The 20642-nt window shown below is 31.0% G+C and overlaps 2 protein-coding genes across 2 annotated transcripts; both read left to right on the top strand.

The window, feature by feature from the left end:
- The first annotated feature begins 2422 nt into the window (after positions 1-2422).
- LOC127093775 (F-box/FBD/LRR-repeat protein At1g13570) lies at positions 2423-7147 on the top strand. Its single transcript, XM_051032678.1, has 4 exons — positions 2423-2473; positions 5516-6358; positions 6438-6593; positions 6734-7147. Exons 1-4 carry the CDS (start codon positions 2423-2425, stop codon positions 7145-7147), a joined length of 1464 nt encoding a protein of 487 aa, XP_050888635.1.
- An 11490-nt stretch (positions 7148-18637) lies between these two features.
- LOC127092565 (F-box/FBD/LRR-repeat protein At1g13570) lies at positions 18638-20164 on the top strand. The gene is made up of 3 exons (XM_051031463.1): positions 18638-19453; positions 19541-19696; positions 19783-20164. Exons 1-3 carry the CDS (start codon positions 18650-18652, stop codon positions 20089-20091), a joined length of 1269 nt encoding a protein of 422 aa, XP_050887420.1. The 5' UTR covers positions 18638-18649; the 3' UTR covers positions 20092-20164.
- Positions 20165-20642: the final 478 nt, after the last annotated feature.

Genomic DNA, 20642 nt, shown 5'->3' with positions numbered 1-20642 from the left:
GTTATCTTCATGAGATTCTTTATTAGTGGCCGACTCCGATCCTTTATCCTTTGTGATAAGGTTTTCAAAGAATTCTACATCCCGGGATTCAACAATTACATTAGATTCTAGATTTAAGAGTCTATATGCTTTACTGTGTTGTGCATATCCTACAAAAGCACATCTTATTCCTCGAGGACCCAACTTGGTTCTTTTAGGGTCCATGTTTTTGTAGTATGCCACACACCCCCACACTTTAAAGTAACCGATATTTGGCGCTCTGCCTTTCCATGACTCATATGGAGATATACCAGTTTTCTTTAACGGAATTCTATTGATTATATGACAGGCGGACAATAATGCCTCACCCCACAAGTTAAGGGGTAATTTAGAATGCATCAACATGGCATTCATCATCTCTTGATATGTTCGATTCTTTCTTTCTGCCATGCCATTTTGTTGCGGTGTTCGTGGTGCCGAACATTCATGTATTATACCGTGCTCTTCACAGAATGCATCAAATTCAATTGAAAAGTATTCGCCGCCCCTATCACTTCTAAGGACCTTTATACTTTTATTTAATTGATTTTCGACTTCTGCTTTATAAGTCTTAAAGGCATTAAATGCATCATCTTTATGCTTTAAGAGATATACATGAGTGTATCTAGAGGAATCGTCTATGAATGTAATAAAGTATCTATTCCCTCCACGTGTCAACATGCCATTAAATTCGCACAAATCTGAGTGCACAAGATCAAGTAATTTCGTTTTCCTTTCAACACTTTTGAAAGGCTTCTTAATCATTTTTGATTCAACACATAATTCACATTTTTTGAAATCCTTTATATTACATGAAATTAGTCCAGATTTAATTAGTCTCTTCATAGAACTAATACCACAATGTGCTAATCTATTATGCCATAAAGAAACGGAATCAAGCATGTAAGCGGAATTAGAAATTTCATTAATAATATTATCATTAGTACATAGTTTGATCATTCCCTCTGCGGAATATCCTTTTCCAATGAATACACCATTACGGGTCAAAATAAGTTTGCCCGATTCATATACAGATTTAATACCCGGTTTTCCCAATAAATCCCCACTAACAAGATTCCTATTCATGTCTGGAACATGAAGCACATTTACAAGTGTAACTTTCTTTCCAGAAGTGAAGTTAAGTTCGACCGAACCGGTTCCAACAACTTTAGAGCGGACTTCATTTCCCATTTGTACCTCTTGTCCATCAATTGCTTCAGAATAGGTTTTGAATGCAGCCTTGTCATAAGTAACATGCACTGTAGCACAAGTGTCATACCACCAACCTTGAACTTTTCCTTTGATTGCCATAATTTCGCTCACTGTAGCAATTATGTCATCATCTGATCGAATTGCATTGATCTCATTTTTTGCTTTATTTTGTCTGCAATCTCGAGCATAGTGTCCAGGTTTACCGCATACGAAACATCCGTTCTTTGGACCTTTATGACCGCCAGAGTTCTTGAACTTGTTATGTTCTTTCTTTGGTCCAAGATGACTCTTTATGCCATCATGTCTCTTCTTTCCCTTGTTGGTCACAGCGTTTGTTTTGAAATGAGTAGGGGGTTCTGATTTCTCCCTCTCCTTTGATTCCTCCTCGATTCGAAGATGTTTCTGAATTTTCTCCAAGGAGAAGTCCTCGGAACTGTGCAACAATTTCTTTCGGTAGCCTTTCCATGAAGGTGGTAATTTTGCAATAATTGCACCGACTTGGAAGGTCTCAGGGATGTCTATTTTTACTGCCTTTATTTTATTGAACAGAACTTGCAATTCATGCACTTGGGGAAGAATGGGCTTAGAATCTAAGAATTTAAAATCGAAATATTTAGATATTAAGAACTTCTTCGTACCTTCCTCTTCAGCCTTGAACTTGAATTCTAGTGCCTTCCATATTTCTGTTGCCGATGGATTGTCTGTGTAGAGGTCGTAGAGACGATCAGATAAAGTATTCAGAATGTGTCCACGGCAAAGCAGTTCGTCCTCCTTGCGTTTCTTGCGCTCCTTCTTGAGTTCTTCCGAATCATTTTCTGTTGGTTCAGGTATTGGTTGTAGGTCGGGATCAAGAACATAGTGAACCTTCAGGGCAGTCAATAGGAATGTCATCTTGTCTTGCCATCTTGTGTAATTTGTTCCATCAAATCGATCTAACTTGACAAGATCCTGGTTCATCACTTTGATGCTTGAAACAACAGCGTCTGAAGCCATTATGTTACTAATACTTTTAAGATTGTTAGAAAATTCGGTAAAATTAAATGGATCCAGGACTGAATCGTGATTGAGAATCACTTTCCTTAAAAGTATTTCAAGCACTCTTTTATTATGTCTTAGAGTTGGAAAATGCAAGAACACTCAGGATAATGTCAGCCTTATTTTGAGTCTGCACAAGACAAGTGAAGAACCCGAAATGCAAGGAAGGTTTTCTGGAATTTGGAAGAGAAATTCGTTTTTAGTTCTTGTATTATTTTTCTGAATAGAATCATATATTTATAGGAGATATGGATGTTGTTTCAAAAGTTTGCAACCTTTGATGAAACAACACCATTTCACCATAAAACACAATGTTTCATATATGACACTATTTCATGAAAAGATATGAAAATTGAATTCAAAATTCAAACAAAACAATAACTAAAAAATTGAATTCAAATCATTAAATGCTATTTAACTCTTTTGTCATTTTGGAACTAATATTGCAAAACAATTTCCAACAATACTAGCATATGATCTTCAAGTACCTACAAAATAATTAATAGTGCTTAGGTACCCAATTTTCTTTAGGTCCTCTTGGGTTGGATCCATTTCTCATACATACTCGCCACAAAAAATACCATAGTTTCTTATGTAGCAAGCATTATAAGTATGGTATTTTGCATTATAATAGAACACAAGTAGGTCTAAAAACATTATTCCTTTTATTGATATAAAAGTAATTTCTATAAGGCCTGTTATGATGATTTATAGCATGTTGTTTATTTGATTCTTCTTTGTTAAATTTGCTAGTAGCCTTTATAAAGATGATTTGACTTGTATTAGGACTATCAAAATTAGTAAAGCCAAGTCAATATTTTTTATTTGAAAATCTTTGACTATTTAACACATTTTCTAAACTAATTTGACCATTTTTATATTTCATGATCACTTGGTTTAATTCAACAATTTTAGACTCAAAAGAAGAACAATTATTGCATGCAAAAAAATTTATTAAGTCAAACTCCACTTTTGTGATATTAGTCTTACTTTCTAGATATAAAATAGTTTTCTTTTGTTTTGAAAATTTTCTAGAAAGTTTCAAAAATTCATCATGTAGTTCATTAAAATCACTTTGTAATTCATCATATGAAGATCTATCATCAAGGGTGACTTGGATTCTGTAGAACAGGAGTTGGACGAAGTCGCTAGTATAGGCTTGGAACGGTTCAAGGTTTTTAAGCAATTGGAAGCCGAAGTAGCAACTTTGGAAGCCTTTGACCAATAGATCGACCAGAAGCTCTACTCTACCAAAACCCGTTTTTAGGAGTTGACAGAAAAGATGAACTTTATAGTTTGAAGTTATGTTTAGGTTTAAACTGGTAATATCACTTTTCTTTTCCTTTCTCTCGGCCTTGTATTATTTTCCGCTTTCGGCGTTTTTGTAATATTTCCATTTTGGCCAAATTAATGATATCTAGAGTACCATCTCCCTTTTGCGATGTTGATTTTCTAAAGTGTATGCCTATACTTTTTCAAGTATTTCCCATTTATTCATAGTGTTCGATTATTAAGGCTCAATTCCTCAATCTCATATGTGTTATTGGAAAAAAATGATTAATTTTGAAAGGTCCTTCCCAATGTCATATCTTTCTTGTCGATATGAAGTATAACCTTTCAGACATAATCTCCAACAGAGAAAACTTTTGACTTAACCTTTCTGTTGTAAGTTTCAGCTATTCTCTTCTTTTAGCTCATCAAGGAATCTAAAGAGAGCAACCTTTCTTCGCTCATGTCGACCAACTCTTCCATCATCATACTCCAAAAATGGTCTGATGGAATTTGATTTTTCCTTTGAATCCTTACGGATTGTAAGCATATCTCTGCATGTAAAACCGCATCATGACCAAATGTAAGTCGGAAAGGTGTAGTGTTTGTGGCTTCTTCGGGTGAAGTTCTACAAGCCCAAGGTGCTTGATTCAAAGTTGCACGCTAACTTCTTGGCTTTTTGTCTATGTTCTTTTTTATCAAACTTATGATAACTTTATTCGCAACCTCTAATTGGATGTTAGCTTGTGCATAATAAGGGGTCGACGTTAGAGATTTGATTCTCGTCTCGGGGGAAAACTCCACTACTTTTCTGCCGATGAATACTGAACCATGGTTAATTGTTATGGTTTCAAAAGTCTCATATCTACACATGATATGACTTTATATGAAGTCAATCACCGTGTCTTGGTCGACGTTAGTTATTGGCACTTCCTCGACCCATTTTGTAAAGTAATCAATGTCCACTAGGACATATCTATAGCTTTTAGAAGACACGTGTTTGATCTCATCTATCAGGTTTAATGCACATCCCCTAAATGGCCATGGTTGGATGATCAAATGTCATTCACTGGCAAGTACATGTTGTATTCCTCCATGTTTCTGGCATTCTTGACATCCTCGAGCGAACTGTAACTCCTCTGTCCTCACCAGTTTTTGTGTTGAGAACTCTGATCAGATAATACTAGTCAATACCAGTTTGTCTTTCACTTTAGTCAAATTCTTTAATTTTGTTTTGGCTAGTTTTATAACACTTTTTTTTAATAATATTAACATTTTTATATAAGCCCCCCTGCAATTATATAAAATTAGTTAAATTTTAAAGAAATTCATTCATCTAATAATTATATTATATGTTATCTTTATCAAATAAAAAAATCTGTTTAATTATATATTCTTTATTTGTTCAAAGTGTCTAACATTTTATTTTTCAATTTTTTTAGATTGATTAATGTTTTTTTTATTAGTTTGGATTTGAATACCAAAGTATTTAAACGAATAGAAGATATTTACCGTACATATTTCCTGTGAGCCCTAACCCCCTCTGATCTCCGGCAACAAAATCTCAAACTGAATCCCACCCATCTCTCTAAGCGATTCCCAACACAAGTTTTGGTAATTCTTTACTTTCTCCTAAATTTGCAATGCATCCTCTATTATTTTTATTTTTATTTGTTTACTATTTTTTCTCAAATTAGTCTATGTTTTTTTGTTTGGTGTAGCAATCAAAAGATTATTGTGTACTTTTTCAATCGGTAGTTTGTCATGGTAATTTCTGAAACTCTTTGTAACCACTCTTTTTATTTATTTGAGTTCACAAGAGTAAATAGGTATACAGTTTTTCTATTTATGTTATTTTGAATTTCAAGATTCTCCTTCACTAGACCTATCTATAATTCTTGCATGCAGACCTAGATTAATATTATACACAAACCTAGTTTGTTTTCTTATTTATGTATCTACCCTTTGTATCTGTATATAGGGAAGAAAACAAGCAAAGTCTACAGTGGCGAAGCCCGATAGAATTACTCTATTACCGGGTCATGTAATAGACCATATTCTGTGTTACTTGCCAATCAAGGAAGCAGTTAGAACAAGTGTTTTATCCAGCAAATGGAGGAACAAATGGTACACACTGCCGAATCTTGTGTTCTCTAATGCAGCTCTCCAAGACCGTATGGTTTTTGAGAGCAAGTTTATTAAGATGGTTGATCATGTACTCTTACTTCATTCTGGGTCAATCAACATGTTCAAGCTCTCTGATTCAGGCCATGATATCTTTAGTGTGAATGTTGCAACCGATATTGATCGGTGGATTCTTTATTTAATCGGAAAATCTATTAAAGAGCTTGTACTGGAAGTTTTGATGGATGAGTTCTATAAGATACCTTGGTGTTTATTCTCTTGTCAAAGCTTACATCGTTTGAAATTATATTCGTGTTGGCTTAATCCTCCAACAACCTTTGAAGGATTCAAGAACTTGAGAAGTCTTGATCTGGATCAGATTAGTATGACTCAAGATGCCTTTGAAAACTTGATATCCAGCTGCCCTCTGCTCGAACATTTGAGATTGGCAGATGTTATTGGCGTCAGCCAAGTTAATATTCATGCACCAAATCTCAAGGTTTTTGACATCTATGATCAATTTGAGGATATTAGATTTGTCGACACTCTCCAATTAACTACCGTAGCCATTAATTTAAGTTTGTATTTGAACTCTGAAACCTATCAAAATAGATTGCATGGATGTTCTAGCAATTTGCTCAAATTTTTTGATGGTCTACCTCACATACAGAGCCTAGAGATTCATCAAGACTTTTTAAAGGTATAATGCTCCAACATTTTATTGCAAGTATTATAAACATTAATGTATATTTTGATTTAGAGCCATTGTTCTTTTTCAGTATTTGGCTGCAGGTGTTGTGCCGGTAAACCTTCCTACACCTTGTATCAATCTAAGTTATCTTTCCTTAACCATAAAACTCAATGACTTGACGGAAGTTTCGGCTGCTCTTTGCTTGCTCAGAAGCTCACCTAATCTTCGAACATTAGAAATATTTGTGAGTACTTGTTTAGTTTTGCTTTGCTTTTCTTGCTCAGAAGCTCGCCTCAATCTTTATCAGTCAATACAATGTTACCTTCAAAGTTTTAATATGCTCTATATCTCTTTGATACATGGATTTGTAACAACTGCATGTAGGCACGGATTAAGGAGCATACTGTCCTTTCGACACCAACATCCTACTGTTGGGAAGATATCTTTTCGAGGCCAACCACGCCGATCAAAGCACGACATGTAACAATGGATGGTATTTCAGCTACCAAACTGGAATTAGATTTTATTAGATTTCTACTTCTCTATTTGCCTGTGCTAGAAACGATGCATGTGAAAGCTGGTGCGAATGTTACACTGGAGTTGACAAAAACACTGAATCAGTTCAAAAGAGCGTCAGGAGAAGCTAAAGTTATTTGGGAAGATGATATGAGCTCATCAGTAGTAGATCCAATATATGATGAGGAAAGGTCCAACAATGAGGAGGTAGAAGTGAGCCCAATAATGGAAAAGAGGCAATCCAAGAAACCAAGATGGATGAAGGATTACGTGTGCAAGTAGAGGAATTCCTTTGTGATGTTAGCTTCACTTAGTTACATTATATTATTTTCTTTTCCTAATTTTAGGCTAGTGGTTATGCCAAGTTTAGTCATATATATTATATATATATATATATATATATATATATATATAATATATATTATATATATATATATATATATATATATATATATATAATATATATATATATATATATATATATATATATATATATATATATATATATATATATATATATGCTGTAAGAATAAACAATTTCCTAATATGCAGAATGATAAGAATATCCTCTTTCTCTCAAGTTTAGTCAAATGCTTAAGCCATGTGATTTCTCCACCTCACTATTTGTCTCTCTGGGACTACATATTAAAGATAACATCATTTTAGGTTTTTTAAATAGATCAAATCATAAGAAACCAAATCAAAAGGTAACCACCATTATACTTAACCCTACCTCCTAGATAAAGGGAAAAAAATCAAAAAGCATCACAATTAGACTTATAAATAACATATCACAATGTTATTCTAATTTGAGGTGGTAAAAATACATAGTAAAGTATGACATATAAGTATAAATAACATATGTTTGACCTAAATCCACCTAAACAAGTTTTTTTAGGTGGTTTATGACTAAAGTTAATCTTTTAATGATACCACAAATGGTCTTCTTTCTTAATTTGTTTATATGTAATTATAATTTGTTTATAGATAAATATAATTTTGGTCTTCTTTCTTATTTTTTAGTTGATTTAATGAAGTAGTTTTTCAATTTCAAATTTAAATATTTTTTGTTTTCTTTAAAAAAAGTATACATAAAATTTTGTGGAATTTTTAGTTAATTTTACATTAAAAACTTTTAGAGAATCTTAATTGGAAACTGTTTTTTTTTATAAAACTACCCTTATCAAATATTGGTGTACTTGCCACTATTATCAATATAAAGTGAAATATATTAATTTGATATATAGAAAATAAAAATTGAATACAGGAACAATGGGCTAGGCCTCACCTTTAAACAGGAATCACAAAAGAAAAATTAACAAAATATAAGATTAGGAAGACTTAATTTCATTTTTTTTGAGGGAAGCTAATTGAGGGATTCACAGTAGATTCCTACGTACTTAAGATAATTTGATATGTGGAGGATTTTAAAAGGTTGAGTTTTCTCTTTAAAAATGAACTTGTGACTAATTTGTAAAAAAAATAAAAAAAAAATTACCTATGTGATTTTAACGTCACAAAAGTGAAAATCACGTTACGACCGTTGATTAGTGACGTGGAATATCACATGACAGAAGCATTTGTGACAACTTTTTTATCATTTAAAAATCACGTGACAATTTTACCACGTGAAATCCACAACAAATAGCCACAACTTTACCACCCCACAAACTTGTCACGTAAAAATCACGCAATAAATGTCTACATAGATTTATTAATTATATTATATATATATATATATTATATATATATATATATATATATATATATATATATATATATATATATATATATATATATATATATATATATATATATATATATAATCTATGTAAACATTTGTTGCGTGATTTAATAAGTTGATATATAAAGTATCTAATAAACAAATATATAAAAACAAAAATAGTATATAAATATATATATATATATATATATATATATATATATTATATATATATACTATTTTTATTTTTATATATTTGTTTATTAGATATTTTATATATAAACTTGTTAAATCACGCAAAGTTGACATAGATTATATATATATATATATATATATATATAGATATATAGATATATATATATATATATAATATATATATATTATATATATATCTATATATATATATATATATATATATATATATATATATGGGTTTATAATAAAATATCTAATAAATAAATATATAAAAACAAAAATAGTATATATATATATATTATATAATATATATATATATATATATATATATATATTTGTTTTATATTAGAAATATTAAAACAAAAATATTTTTAATTTTAAATATATATATATAAGACTTAAAAAACTAAAAAAATTGGATTTTACAAAATCAAAAGTTATTAAACATATTTATATAAATATAACAACAATACATAAAAAAAATTTAAACAACCCACAACTCAATATATTTTTAGATATGAATATTTAAAAAAAAAATACTTTATAGTGAAGAAATCAAATAAAAATGGAGATCAGTTAATAAAGTTTGTTAAGTCTGGATCAAGTTCTTGAGTCTTTGTCAACAAATAAAATAAAAAACAAATACTAATAATAAAAACAAGATATATTTTTAACCTTAATAAAATAAAATAAATACTGCCTTTTGAATGAATGGTGGCGGAGTGGTTTTGGGTGGAAGAAAAATGGTGGAGGGGAGAAAGAAGAAGAAGAAAATGGTGGAGGGAATTCGGTGGAGAAAGAAGAAGAGGAAAGGTTAAGAAAATAAGAAGCGATAAAAGATTTTGGAAAATTGATAACGTGTGGGGAAGAGAAAATTTATCACGTGAAATTCACGCCACAAACTTGTCACGTGAAAATCACTTGACAAATGTTAGTGGCACGAAAATCACGCCACAAATTGATACAATTGTCACCCCAATCAATTCAACCGATCAACATTTTCCACTCAATTTTTTTAAAATTTTTTAATTTTTGTTAGCGGCGTGAAATACATGTCACAACTAATTTTTAAATTTTTTTTTACAATTCCCCCATGTGAAAACACGACGTTTATTATTTTATTATTTTAAATATTTAGTAACGTGATTTTCATGTCGCAATCCTCCTTTTTAGCCACGTAAATTTTACGTCATTAAATCACGTGGTTTGAGACATTTTTTCTTATAGTGATGATCCTGCAATCGTTGTCAGAGAGTTGTAGCCACATTATCCTTAATTTTAACATGAATGATATGAACAAAAGTCTGTGAAAGCTGCTAGACATGTTGAGAACTACTGAGCAGAATCTCAAGTCAAAAGAGAAGGTCATTCTAATGGTCAGTAGTGGAAAAAAACATAACAAAAGTCTCATCAAGCAGGGTGATATAAGGAAAGGCAAAGAAGTTTCTAGACTCGAACCTATTACTCATGCTTTGAAGCCAAGCGGAGGTATAACAAAGGCGGTCACTTGCTTCTATTGCGATAATACCGGACACTGAAAATGGAAGGCCAAATTGTTGTTGTTTTTATAGTAGATCACGCAATAACGAAAGTAACACAAAACTATATCAAACAATTGGCATGGAAGTTATACTTTGACGACTCTAGTATAAGTATAAATTCTAAATAAGTATACTTTGACGGCTTTGGCATTGAAATTCTAATTATTTCCCCTCAGGGAATTTTAAATAAGTATAAATTCAAGATTAATGATTGTTGCTCTAATAAAAAGGCCGAGTATAAATCTTTGATAACAGTCATTTCGATCTTGTTAGACCCGGGGGCAACAAGAGTCAAGGTTAAGGGGAACTCATAATTGGTGGTAAGACAATTGACAAAAAAGTACAAATATATTAACGATAATTTAGTAAGGTATTTTTCATGGCAAATTTACTATTGAGGAAGTACGAAATGGTCGACATTAAACATGTACCACATATTGAGAATCAGGATGCCAATGATTTGGCCTAGATAACCTCGAGAGAGTCTCTAAATAAAAATTGGAAGAACTAACTAAAGTCAAAGAAAAAATGATTTCGACCAGCGTATTGGTCCCAGAATTGTCAAAGACGAAACTGGTGGGAGTAGTGGAATTGGGAGACCTAAATCCCAATATTTTCAAAACTTTCGCCATTTATAATTTGTCAAACTATGATTGGAGAACACCAATCATAGAGTTCCTGAAGAATCCGACGGGAACAACAGATTGAAAGGTCGGATATATGGCATTAAATTATGTTATCATTAGAAACGAGTTGTTTAAAAAGACTCCTGAAGTTGTTTTACTTAAGTGCTTAGCGAAAGCAGAGCCCATCAAGTAGTCCATAAAATGAAGTGATTGTTGTTTCGACAAGGGATATATTAGTCCACCATGTTGAAAGAGTACTGCATAAAATTTTCCAAAGGGTGACATGAATGTCAACCCTTTAGAGGTTGGGATTTATATTTGATAGGTTAAATTAGGTCGGAATCATCCATATGTCACAGCTACATCTTTGTAGGCATCGACTATTTTACCAAATAGGTCGAAGCAATGCCTTTGGTAAATGTCGACCAGGATGTTGTGATTAACTTTATCCAAAGTTGCATCATCTTTAGATTCGGGATTTCTGAGACCATAACCTATGATCAAGGATCAGTTTTTACTGGTCGAAAGATGCTTGAGTTTTCATTACAATCAGGAACCAAACTGTTGACCTGCATCCCTTACTATGCCCAAGAAAATGGTCAACTCGAGGCTGCAAACAAGGTCATAACCATCCAGATCAAAAAATGTGTAGGCCATAAGCCAAAGAATTGGCATAAGACGTTGGACAAAACATTCTATGCATGTCGAACATCCGCTAAAGAGGAAATTAACTATACGCTTTTTCGAATAACTATTGGGCATGATGCATTGTTGCCTACAGAAATACACTTGTAGTCAGTGAGAATCCAAAGGCAAGTAGAAATTATTGCCGACCATTATTAGTGCATAATGATGGATGAGTTGGTCGACTTGGATGAAGAAAGGCTAGTCGCTTTAGACGTTCTTATTAGACAAAATAAGCGAGTAGCCAAAAGCATATAAGAAGAAAGTCAAGTCGAAAGTCTTTTCGGTCGGAGATTATGTATGGAGGGTAATATTACTTATAGATCAAAGAGATAAAACCTTAGAGAAATGGTCTCCAAATTGGGAGGGGGCATTTAAAAGTATCCAAGTGTTTTCAAATAACGCTTACGAAATCGATGAGTTAAGTTCTGATAGTCGAATAAAAGTAAATGGAAAATAATTGAAAAGGTATAAGCATATGTTAAAGGAAGTAAAAATATCAATATAATATACAAAAGGGGTTGCCAAACTGGTATATTAGTTGTGCCAAAAATGGAAGTCCTTATAATATCGAAAGTACATTAAAAATATAAGAAAATAAACAAATAACACCAGTAAGAAGACTTCATTTTACTCCTTAACTCCTCGAAGCGTAACCTTGTGCGCTCAAGTTTTCTATCGACTAAGAGGTCGACAACCCTCAGTTTGTCCACCTCTGCTTCTAATAGTCGAGCAGTTCTTGCACGCTTCAAACTAGTGTTGGTCGCTTCAACTAATTTATCGTCAACAGAAGTCAACTCAGAAGTATCCAACTCCCCTTTCTCTTTCCCTGTCGCCTCAATCTTTAGTTGCAATCAGTATATCTGCTGAGTCCATGATAAGAGATTAGCTCCAAACTTGTCAGCTTGCTTTTGGCCTTGGCCTTTGCTTCTAACGCAACAACTTGAAGTTGAGGTTCAGAAACTAAGCCTTGATATTCACGCGAAATTTTAGCCCACCTCTTGAATCAACTAGAAGACTCTTGCTTTTGCCTAACAACTTGAAGGACCTGCTCGAGAAAAGATAGTTATGCTTGATCATGGATCTTAAAGATCCCATCGAATTACAAATAGAGCATGATCCAGAGCGTGTAAAACTTTTTTTTTATTTTTAACATATGTGTATAATGGATCTTGTGTGGGGTATTGAGTGACTTGACATAACCGTACTACAAATTTGATGCACATATGTACATTTTTTTAGAGTGATGTTAATTTATATTTATTATTCTCAATTGCTTTTAATGTCAAGTCTCACTTCAATATTTGACTTTTGTTTTAATAATTAGGTACATGCATTATCTTTTTAGAGATGCAAATAAATACGATGTGTATGGATTTTTAGACACCCCTTCAATATTCAGATGTTAATCAAAGGATATTCAAGCTTACATACAAAATCAGTTAAGTGATTCAAATAAGGTCTGTTACCTAGCATTGTTTATCCATGCATAAGTATTTATGAATTTTTGTTTTCTTTTATTTATAAATTAATTTTGTACTCATTAGTAACTATTTTTGTGTTCATGGAGTGATCATTGATAATTAATAATTATTTATCATAATAAAAATAACATAATCATGTTATGTTTGATAGGCAGACAAATTTATTCAAAGATAAGAGATATAATTAGTGCATAGGTTTTTTTTTATGTAATATAGTAATATTTATTTATAATACTAAAATATACACTTTACTTATGTCTTTATTAATATCTAAATTTTGTTTAACATATACAGCTATGGAGGCATACCATTTTTTGAAAAGTATTAGAAATGAAAAGTCCAAATTTATGTATTATTTGTGACATTTATTTATGTTTATTATAACTTGTACTTTTTGTTTGCATTATTACTCACTATATAAAATCTATTTGTAGACAAGGATATTTGTAGACAAGGATATGACTGTGTATATTATGTGATGAAACATATGTTAAACATTGTCTTTGTCATCATTGTTGATTCATAGAAGAAATTAATATGTATTTAATTAGATATTAATGATTTTTATCAAATAATAGATTAATATTATTCTAAGTGGTTTTACATTTCGTTCAATTTATAAGTGTTTAACGAGCATGCACCGTTCACGAAAGAAGACTTATATGACGTCTATTCATGTTGGTCAACTTGCTTCCTTGAGTATTATGAGTCACAAGAACGCTGTTTTGATCTATTTTTTATTGCTTTGTTTGTTAATTATTTGATATGTTTTAGTTTTTGTTATAAAAAAATATATATGCATAGTCTTTGTTTTGGTACATAATGTGACATTTTGATTTTGATGTAAATAATTTATAGTTTTTTTGGTATAAAATGTGTTTCATTTTGGTACATGATATATAGTTTTGTTTTGCGAATGTGTCATTTAGTTTCTGTTTCACAAAAAATACAAATTATGACGAAAAAATGAGTGAAATTAAAAAAAATCATATTTAAAAAATACAAGAGATTTCACAATGATTAAGAGTCCAATCAATGTGAAAAGTAGTCCCTTAAACAATATTCACTTGGATAGGAGTCCTAACTAAAGAGAAAAATGAGGGATTTTATCTAGGGATGGCAAACAGATCCGATCTATCTGGAATGTCCATTTCGCCTGCACTTTTTCACGAGGAGCGTAAAGGTTTTGGCCCGCACTCTTTAATGTGTTTGTTCCGTCTCACGCCGTTTTTTTTTTTGCAGGTTTTTCCATACAAATTTGTAATTTTTAGGCCTAAAAGATTCAACTGCAGTTAGGGATGGCAATGGGCAGGGTACTGTAATACTCATTCTCATATCCACGATTTGAAAAAATCTCCGTGCCCGAGTCCATACCCGCTTGGGTGCCAAAGTTAGCACCCGTACACGTGTCATATGGGTATGTAAGTACCCATACTCATACTCGTGACCCGCATTCCTATTAAAAATAAATAGATCAATTATAAAATATCAAATAATTTTAAAATTTTAAAAACATTAAAAAGATTTCAAACAATTTATTGTTGAAATAAACAAACACTTATATTACAAATGTAATGGCTTAACATTGATATAGGTTTTATAATTGATAGACATACATTTTTATATAATAATATAAACTAAAATATATAAATAAAAATAAAATTACATAAATATATAGTGTGCGGGTATGGGGTGGGCTGGGTACCAAGGTGCTCATACCCGCACCCGTACCCGCTTTTTTTTATGGGCAATTACCCGAGCCCATGCCCATACCCGTTTTTGCGGGTTTTTACCCTATCCGTTGTGGGTAAATTTGCGGGTGCCCGTTGGGGATGGGTCAAATTGTCATCCCTAACTGCAGCCTCGTCCCGGCTCACCCTCACTTTTATTCGGGGGAACAAGGATTTAGGCCCGCACCCTCAAATATGTTCGTCCCGACCCACTCTATTTTTTGTGGACTTTTATAGGACGGGTCTAAATAAAGGGAGCATGACTGTTTGCCACCGCTAATTTTACCTCAATTCTTAGTCAAATCAAAGTGATAAGTGAGGGATGTTCACTCGATTAACATCTCAATCAAGAGAAAAAGTAGCTTGCTTTTCAATTTTTCACCTCGTGATAAGAGAAAAAAAAATAATACTCCCTCCGTTTCTTTTTAAGTGTCGTTTTAGAAGATTTTTTTTGTTCCTATTTAAGTGTCGTTTTGATGTTTTAATGTTACAATTTGTCAATTATACCCTTACTATTTAAATAACTCAACTTTATATTTTCCATAAATTTTTCTTTCTTAATATATGTAATAACTCACTCCACATTTTCCATAAAATTCTCTTTCTTAATACGTACTCTCATTCCCATACATAACTCCCATTCCTATTCAAAGTATTGGCTGGTCAATAAAAATTAAATTCAAATGATAGCTTCCAATGTTACATAGAAAAATGTATTAGCATTAAATTTTGTCAAAGGAACAAATTTACCAATTGAAGACTTAAAATTCTATAAAAAGGATCAGTAGCATTGTTTAAATTATCAAGTGCAAAACAAAAGAGCTCTGGTGGAAACAACAAAAGACTCCATGGATGTTCAAAAAAAAGAAAGAGTGGAAGACTCATTGGAGCAAGAAGAAGGAGAAATAGTGGAAGACTCTTTTGACAAGATACAAGAACAAGATGACAACGAAGATGAAGTATTATCAAGAGTTGTATTGGATTTTGATTTAAATGAAGAGTATAACCAATATAACTCATATAACTCATATATATGTTGATTCAAACTCCTCTTCTAAGTTATCTTCATCAAACTCATATAACTCAAATATATGTTGGTTTGTTAATGATGTTTCTGTATCACTATCTAAATCCATATTTTATGAGTTGTAAATATTTTGAACTTATAATATGAAACCATACTATATGTACTACTGGTTTTAATTTTTCGGTGGGAAACTTAAGTTTTTATTAAAATAATTGGAGGGAATATTTTTTCCTTTAGCCATTCATTGAAACAATAAGCAATAAATTTTCCTTTAGCCATTAATGAAAATGCAAGCAGTACGTATTCCTATAGCAAGCAATATTAATTCCAAAAATTTAGGAGTAGTTGAAAAATGCAACGGAAGAGAGAGAGAGTTATGTGGAGAAAATTATGGAATTAGTTATTTGAAGTAAATAATTTAATGAGTACTTATATTAATGAATTTTATTTAAAAAGAGAAAGTATATGGTGGATTAAAATGAGGGTACAATGGGAAAAAAATTATAACAATTCATTTATCTTGGTTGGAGAGCTTTATGCTAAAACGACACTTAAAAAGAAACGGAGGGAGTACATTTTTCATAACACTACATTATCTCAATCACTCAACCAAAATAAAAGATCTTTCCCAACCGAGATAAAACCCTTTTTGATAATAGTGAAAAAGTTAATGTATTAATTGTTTTTAAAAATAAAAACTAAAAAAAATGTGGGGTTGGAACTCACACTTCTCAAAATAGATTTGATTTGAATCAATACAATAAAAAAGAGTATTTGTTTTAATATATTGGTGAGATTTGTTAAATGAATAACAAAGAATATACAATAAAAAGAAACGTTATATTTGGAAATGCAAACTTCATTTTTTTCTGTATATCTTTTTATTGTTGACTGCGTAAAACCTTAATCCCTTTGCAGCAAATTGGAGAGTGGAACCCAAAACTTTCCCCTCAGCGATCGTTTTCTCTGTGACTAATTTTCACTCTCTTCAACATTGTAAAATTCGAGTAATTCAATTTCATTTTGGTTAGATTTCGATTTCTAACATTAACATATTAAATGGCTACATGTCACTGCATGAAACACAAATTCATAATCGAAGGGAATTCAAATTTGGAGGGAGAATAACTCTACAATTCATATAAAAGAAAAGTTACCTCATAAATTTTTTTATAAAAAATGAAACAAAAAAAAGAAGACTAATTCCTTGCACAATATGTTCTCTCTTCAAAATGATTACAAAGTTCATACATAACAATATGCTGGTTTCACTTATGTGAGTCCAACAGCTACACAATACTAAATTTAAATGTAAAATCAATTATCTGACCTTCAATTAGTCGGAGAATTAAAATTTTAGAAGAAACAATCGGAATACAAGTAATCAATTATAAGAGAAATAATATATAGTTAATATTAATCAAACAGAATGGAAGTAAAAAAAATCAATTGAAAAACATACTTTTTCAATAGAGAAAAATAAAGAGTAACTCATTAGGTAGAAGAAACATGAAGGTGGTGACGGTTGTGACCACTTAAAATGTTTTGGCATTGTCGAGAAAAAAAGGAGTAAAAAAAAATAATAATTTATTTATTGAATTATCTATTTTTGTACCATGTTAAAAAAATCAATAATACACTTTTTAAACTAAGTAGTATCATTTAATTATCTATTAACGTCTTAAAATGTGGTCAACTTGACACAAAAAGGAAATTTTTATAAAAATTAAAATTGAATTAAATACTTAATTAAGAAGTAAGTAGAAATTCAGGAGAATTAAATAATTTTTAATGGCTTATTTAATTTTGTGACCGACTTAATGACAATTAAAGTTGACTTTATAGGATATTAAATTTTGATGATTAATTCAGTGATTATAATGACCAAAAATATAATTTTTAAATTGGTCATTAAATATGATTTTTTTTAGTAATGATTTTATTTCAATTCTCAATCAAATCGAAGTGATAAGAGATGGATTTTCACTCCATTTTCGTCTCAATCCAGAGAAAAAATAGCCGATTTTTTAATTTTTCATCACGGGTAATGGTTAGAGAAAGAAAATAGTACATTTTTCATAACACTAAATTACCTCGGTCATTCAACTGAAATAAAAGATTTTTCTCCACCGAAATAAAATCTTTTTAGTAATAGTAAAAAATTTATGTATTAATTACTTTTAAAAATAAAAAATAATTTATAAAAACTTTCAAAAGTATGGATTGCAACTCTCACTTTTCAAAATAAATTTGATTTGAATCAATACAATAATATAGAGTCATTATTTTAATATATCAATGAGATTTGTTACCATTGTGGATGATACACAATAAAAAGAAACTTTATTTTTGGGAGAAAATCATTTTTTTTTCACATTACAAAAAGTAAAATGGCAAGCCTATAAATTCATATCTTTTTATAGTGTTGACTGTTTAAAATCCTAATCCTTAGGCAGCAAATTGGATAGTGGAACGACACCTCTATGATTAATTTTCACTCTCTTCAACACTGCAAAATTCAGGTAATTCGATTTTATTTTGGTTAGATTTTCGATTTCAACATTAACATGCAATGCATCCTTTCCTATTTACTTGTTAATTATTTAATTTTTTTTTGTTTGTTGTAGCATTCACATTGATATATTTTAGAAATCACTTTCAAAATTCTTATATGCAAACACTATACACTAATGTAGCTTGTTTTCTGACACATGTATGTAGCCATTGTTTGAATATATGAATATATCTATCTAAAGGGAAGAAAATCATCAAAAATGACAAAAGCGGAGTTGGATAGAATTAGTTTCTTACCCGATCATCTTATAGATCGGATTCTGTCAGACTTGCCGACTATGGAAGTAGTGAGAACAAGCATTTTATCCAGCAAATGGAAGAACAAATGGACGGCACAACCAAATCTTGTGTTTGATAAACAATGTGTATCGGCTGCAGCTTCTCAAGACAGCAAGCTTTTGAGAATTATTGACCATGTACTTTTGGTCCATGATGGGTCAATAAACAAGTTTGAGATCTCTAGCTCCATAAATGACCTCAATTCTGTCACCTCTGTTGATATTGATCGCTGGATTCTTCATCTAATCAAAAAGTCTATTAAAGTGCTTGTATTGGACGTTTGGATAGGTGAATATTATAAGATACCCTGGTGCTTATTCTCTTGTCAAAGTTTACTTCATTTAAAATTATCTTTTTGTCGGGTTAAGCCTCCAACCAAGTTTGAAGGTTTCAAGAAATTGAAAAGTCTTGAGCTTAAACATGTTACAGTAACTCAAAATGCTTTTGACAAGTTGATAAATGGAAGCCCGCTGCTTGAAAGATTGTTATTGGAACATTTTGATGGTTTCACAGAAATTCATATTGACGCACCAAATCTCAAGTTCATTGAATTCACCGGTAAATTTGAGGATATTAGCTTTGACAACACTCCCCAATTGGCTGCCGCATACTTTAATTTAAGCTTTTATCAAAATAGATTGAATGGACGCTCTAACAATTTGCTCAATTTGTTTGATCATCTACCTCGATTAAAGAGCACGCTGATTTGTACCCATTTTTTAAAGGTATGCTTAAGCATATATGATTGTTGAATTACTATATAACTGTATCACTAAATGCTTTTAGTATTAAAACATTATATACTGCTTCAGTATTTGGCTTCAGGAGTTGTGCCGCTAGAGCTTCCGACTCCTTGTATGAATCTAAGAACTCTTTACTTGGAAATAGACTTCAATGACTTGAAGCAAATATCAGTTGTTCTTTGCTTGCTCAAAAGCTCACCTAATATTCGAAAGTTAGCATTGTCTGTGAGTACTCATTTAGCTTTGTTTGATCTCTTTTATTTTATGCACACTGTTTTCACTTATTAACGTGTAACAATTATTGCATGCAGGTACCACTTAAAAAGAAGAATGCCCTTTTAACAAATGCCTCCTACTGTTGGGAAAATCTCTTTTCATTGCCAGCAATGCCACTTATAGTGAGACGTTTGATGATAAAAGGCATCTCTGGGACCAAACCTGAATTATACTTTATTAGATTTTTATTTTTATATTCTCCCTTTTTAGAAAAGATTATTGTGAAGCCTGATGTAAATGTCAATTCGATTTTGATGACAAAATTAATCAGCTTAAGAAAAGCATCAGTGCATGCTGAGGTAGTTAATTATGGTGGGAGTGACTCTCAATTTTTTTCTTCTTAAAACATTATGTGTATTTCTTTATTAGTGTGACTCTCAATAATTTTTCTATCTCAAAATAGTTATGATTTTAGAATATTAATGAAGTGTTCATTATTTATTTTTTATTAATATATTTTTCTATTTATTATTTCTTTGGTCTCAAATTAAACAGAGGTTGGGTCATTTTATACCGATTAAATAATACAAATAGTATTTCTTTTGTTTGAAAAAGATGAAATAAGATAATTTATAAAATTATTATTAACTAATGACATTAAAAAAATGTAAAAAAATAAGAAATTCGACTTTTAAGGTGGTTAATGACAAATGGTTTTCTTTCTTATTGATAATTATAATTTTGATCTTTCTTATTTTAAGTTGATTTACGGAGGTAGTTTTTCAATTTCAAATTTAAATATTTTTTTCTTAACATTTTTATACTTAATTTTGCATAGAAACTTTGTGGAATTTTTAGTTAATGTATAACTTATATATAAAAAGAATACACAATTTTGAACGGCTTATTTTTATCTCAAGTTCTATTCGTTAGTTTTCATACACATAAATTAAAA

This window comes from Lathyrus oleraceus, chromosome 6 (genome assembly GCF_024323335.1).
Source record: "Lathyrus oleraceus cultivar Zhongwan6 chromosome 6, CAAS_Psat_ZW6_1.0, whole genome shotgun sequence".
NCBI classification, from domain to species: domain Eukaryota; kingdom Viridiplantae; phylum Streptophyta; class Magnoliopsida; order Fabales; family Fabaceae; genus Lathyrus; species Lathyrus oleraceus.
This window is presented reverse-complemented; position numbering and strand designations above follow the sequence as displayed.

What these genes read in the sequence shown, in the direction of transcription:
- LOC127092565 (XM_051031463.1), top strand. Translation starts at nt 18,650, where the DNA reads ATGACAAAAGCGGAGTTGGATAGAATTAGTTTCTTACCCGATCATCTT. An exon ending in TTTGTACCCATTTTTTAAAG is followed by an intron (nt 19,454 to 19,540) that starts GTATGCTTAAGC and finishes ATACTGCTTCAG; the next exon opens with TATTTGGCTTCAGGAGTTGT. An exon ending in TTCGAAAGTTAGCATTGTCT is followed by an intron (nt 19,697 to 19,782) that starts GTGAGTACTCAT and finishes TATTGCATGCAG; the next exon opens with GTACCACTTAAAAAGAAGAA.
- LOC127093775 (XM_051032678.1), top strand. Translation starts at nt 2,423, where the DNA reads ATGCAAGGAAGGTTTTCTGGAATTTGGAAGAGAAATTCGTTTTTAGTT. An exon ending in GAAATTCGTTTTTAGTTCTT is followed by an intron (nt 2,474 to 5,515) that starts GTATTATTTTTC and finishes ATCTGTATATAG; the next exon opens with GGAAGAAAACAAGCAAAGTC. An exon ending in TTCATCAAGACTTTTTAAAG is followed by an intron (nt 6,359 to 6,437) that starts GTATAATGCTCC and finishes GTTCTTTTTCAG; the next exon opens with TATTTGGCTGCAGGTGTTGT.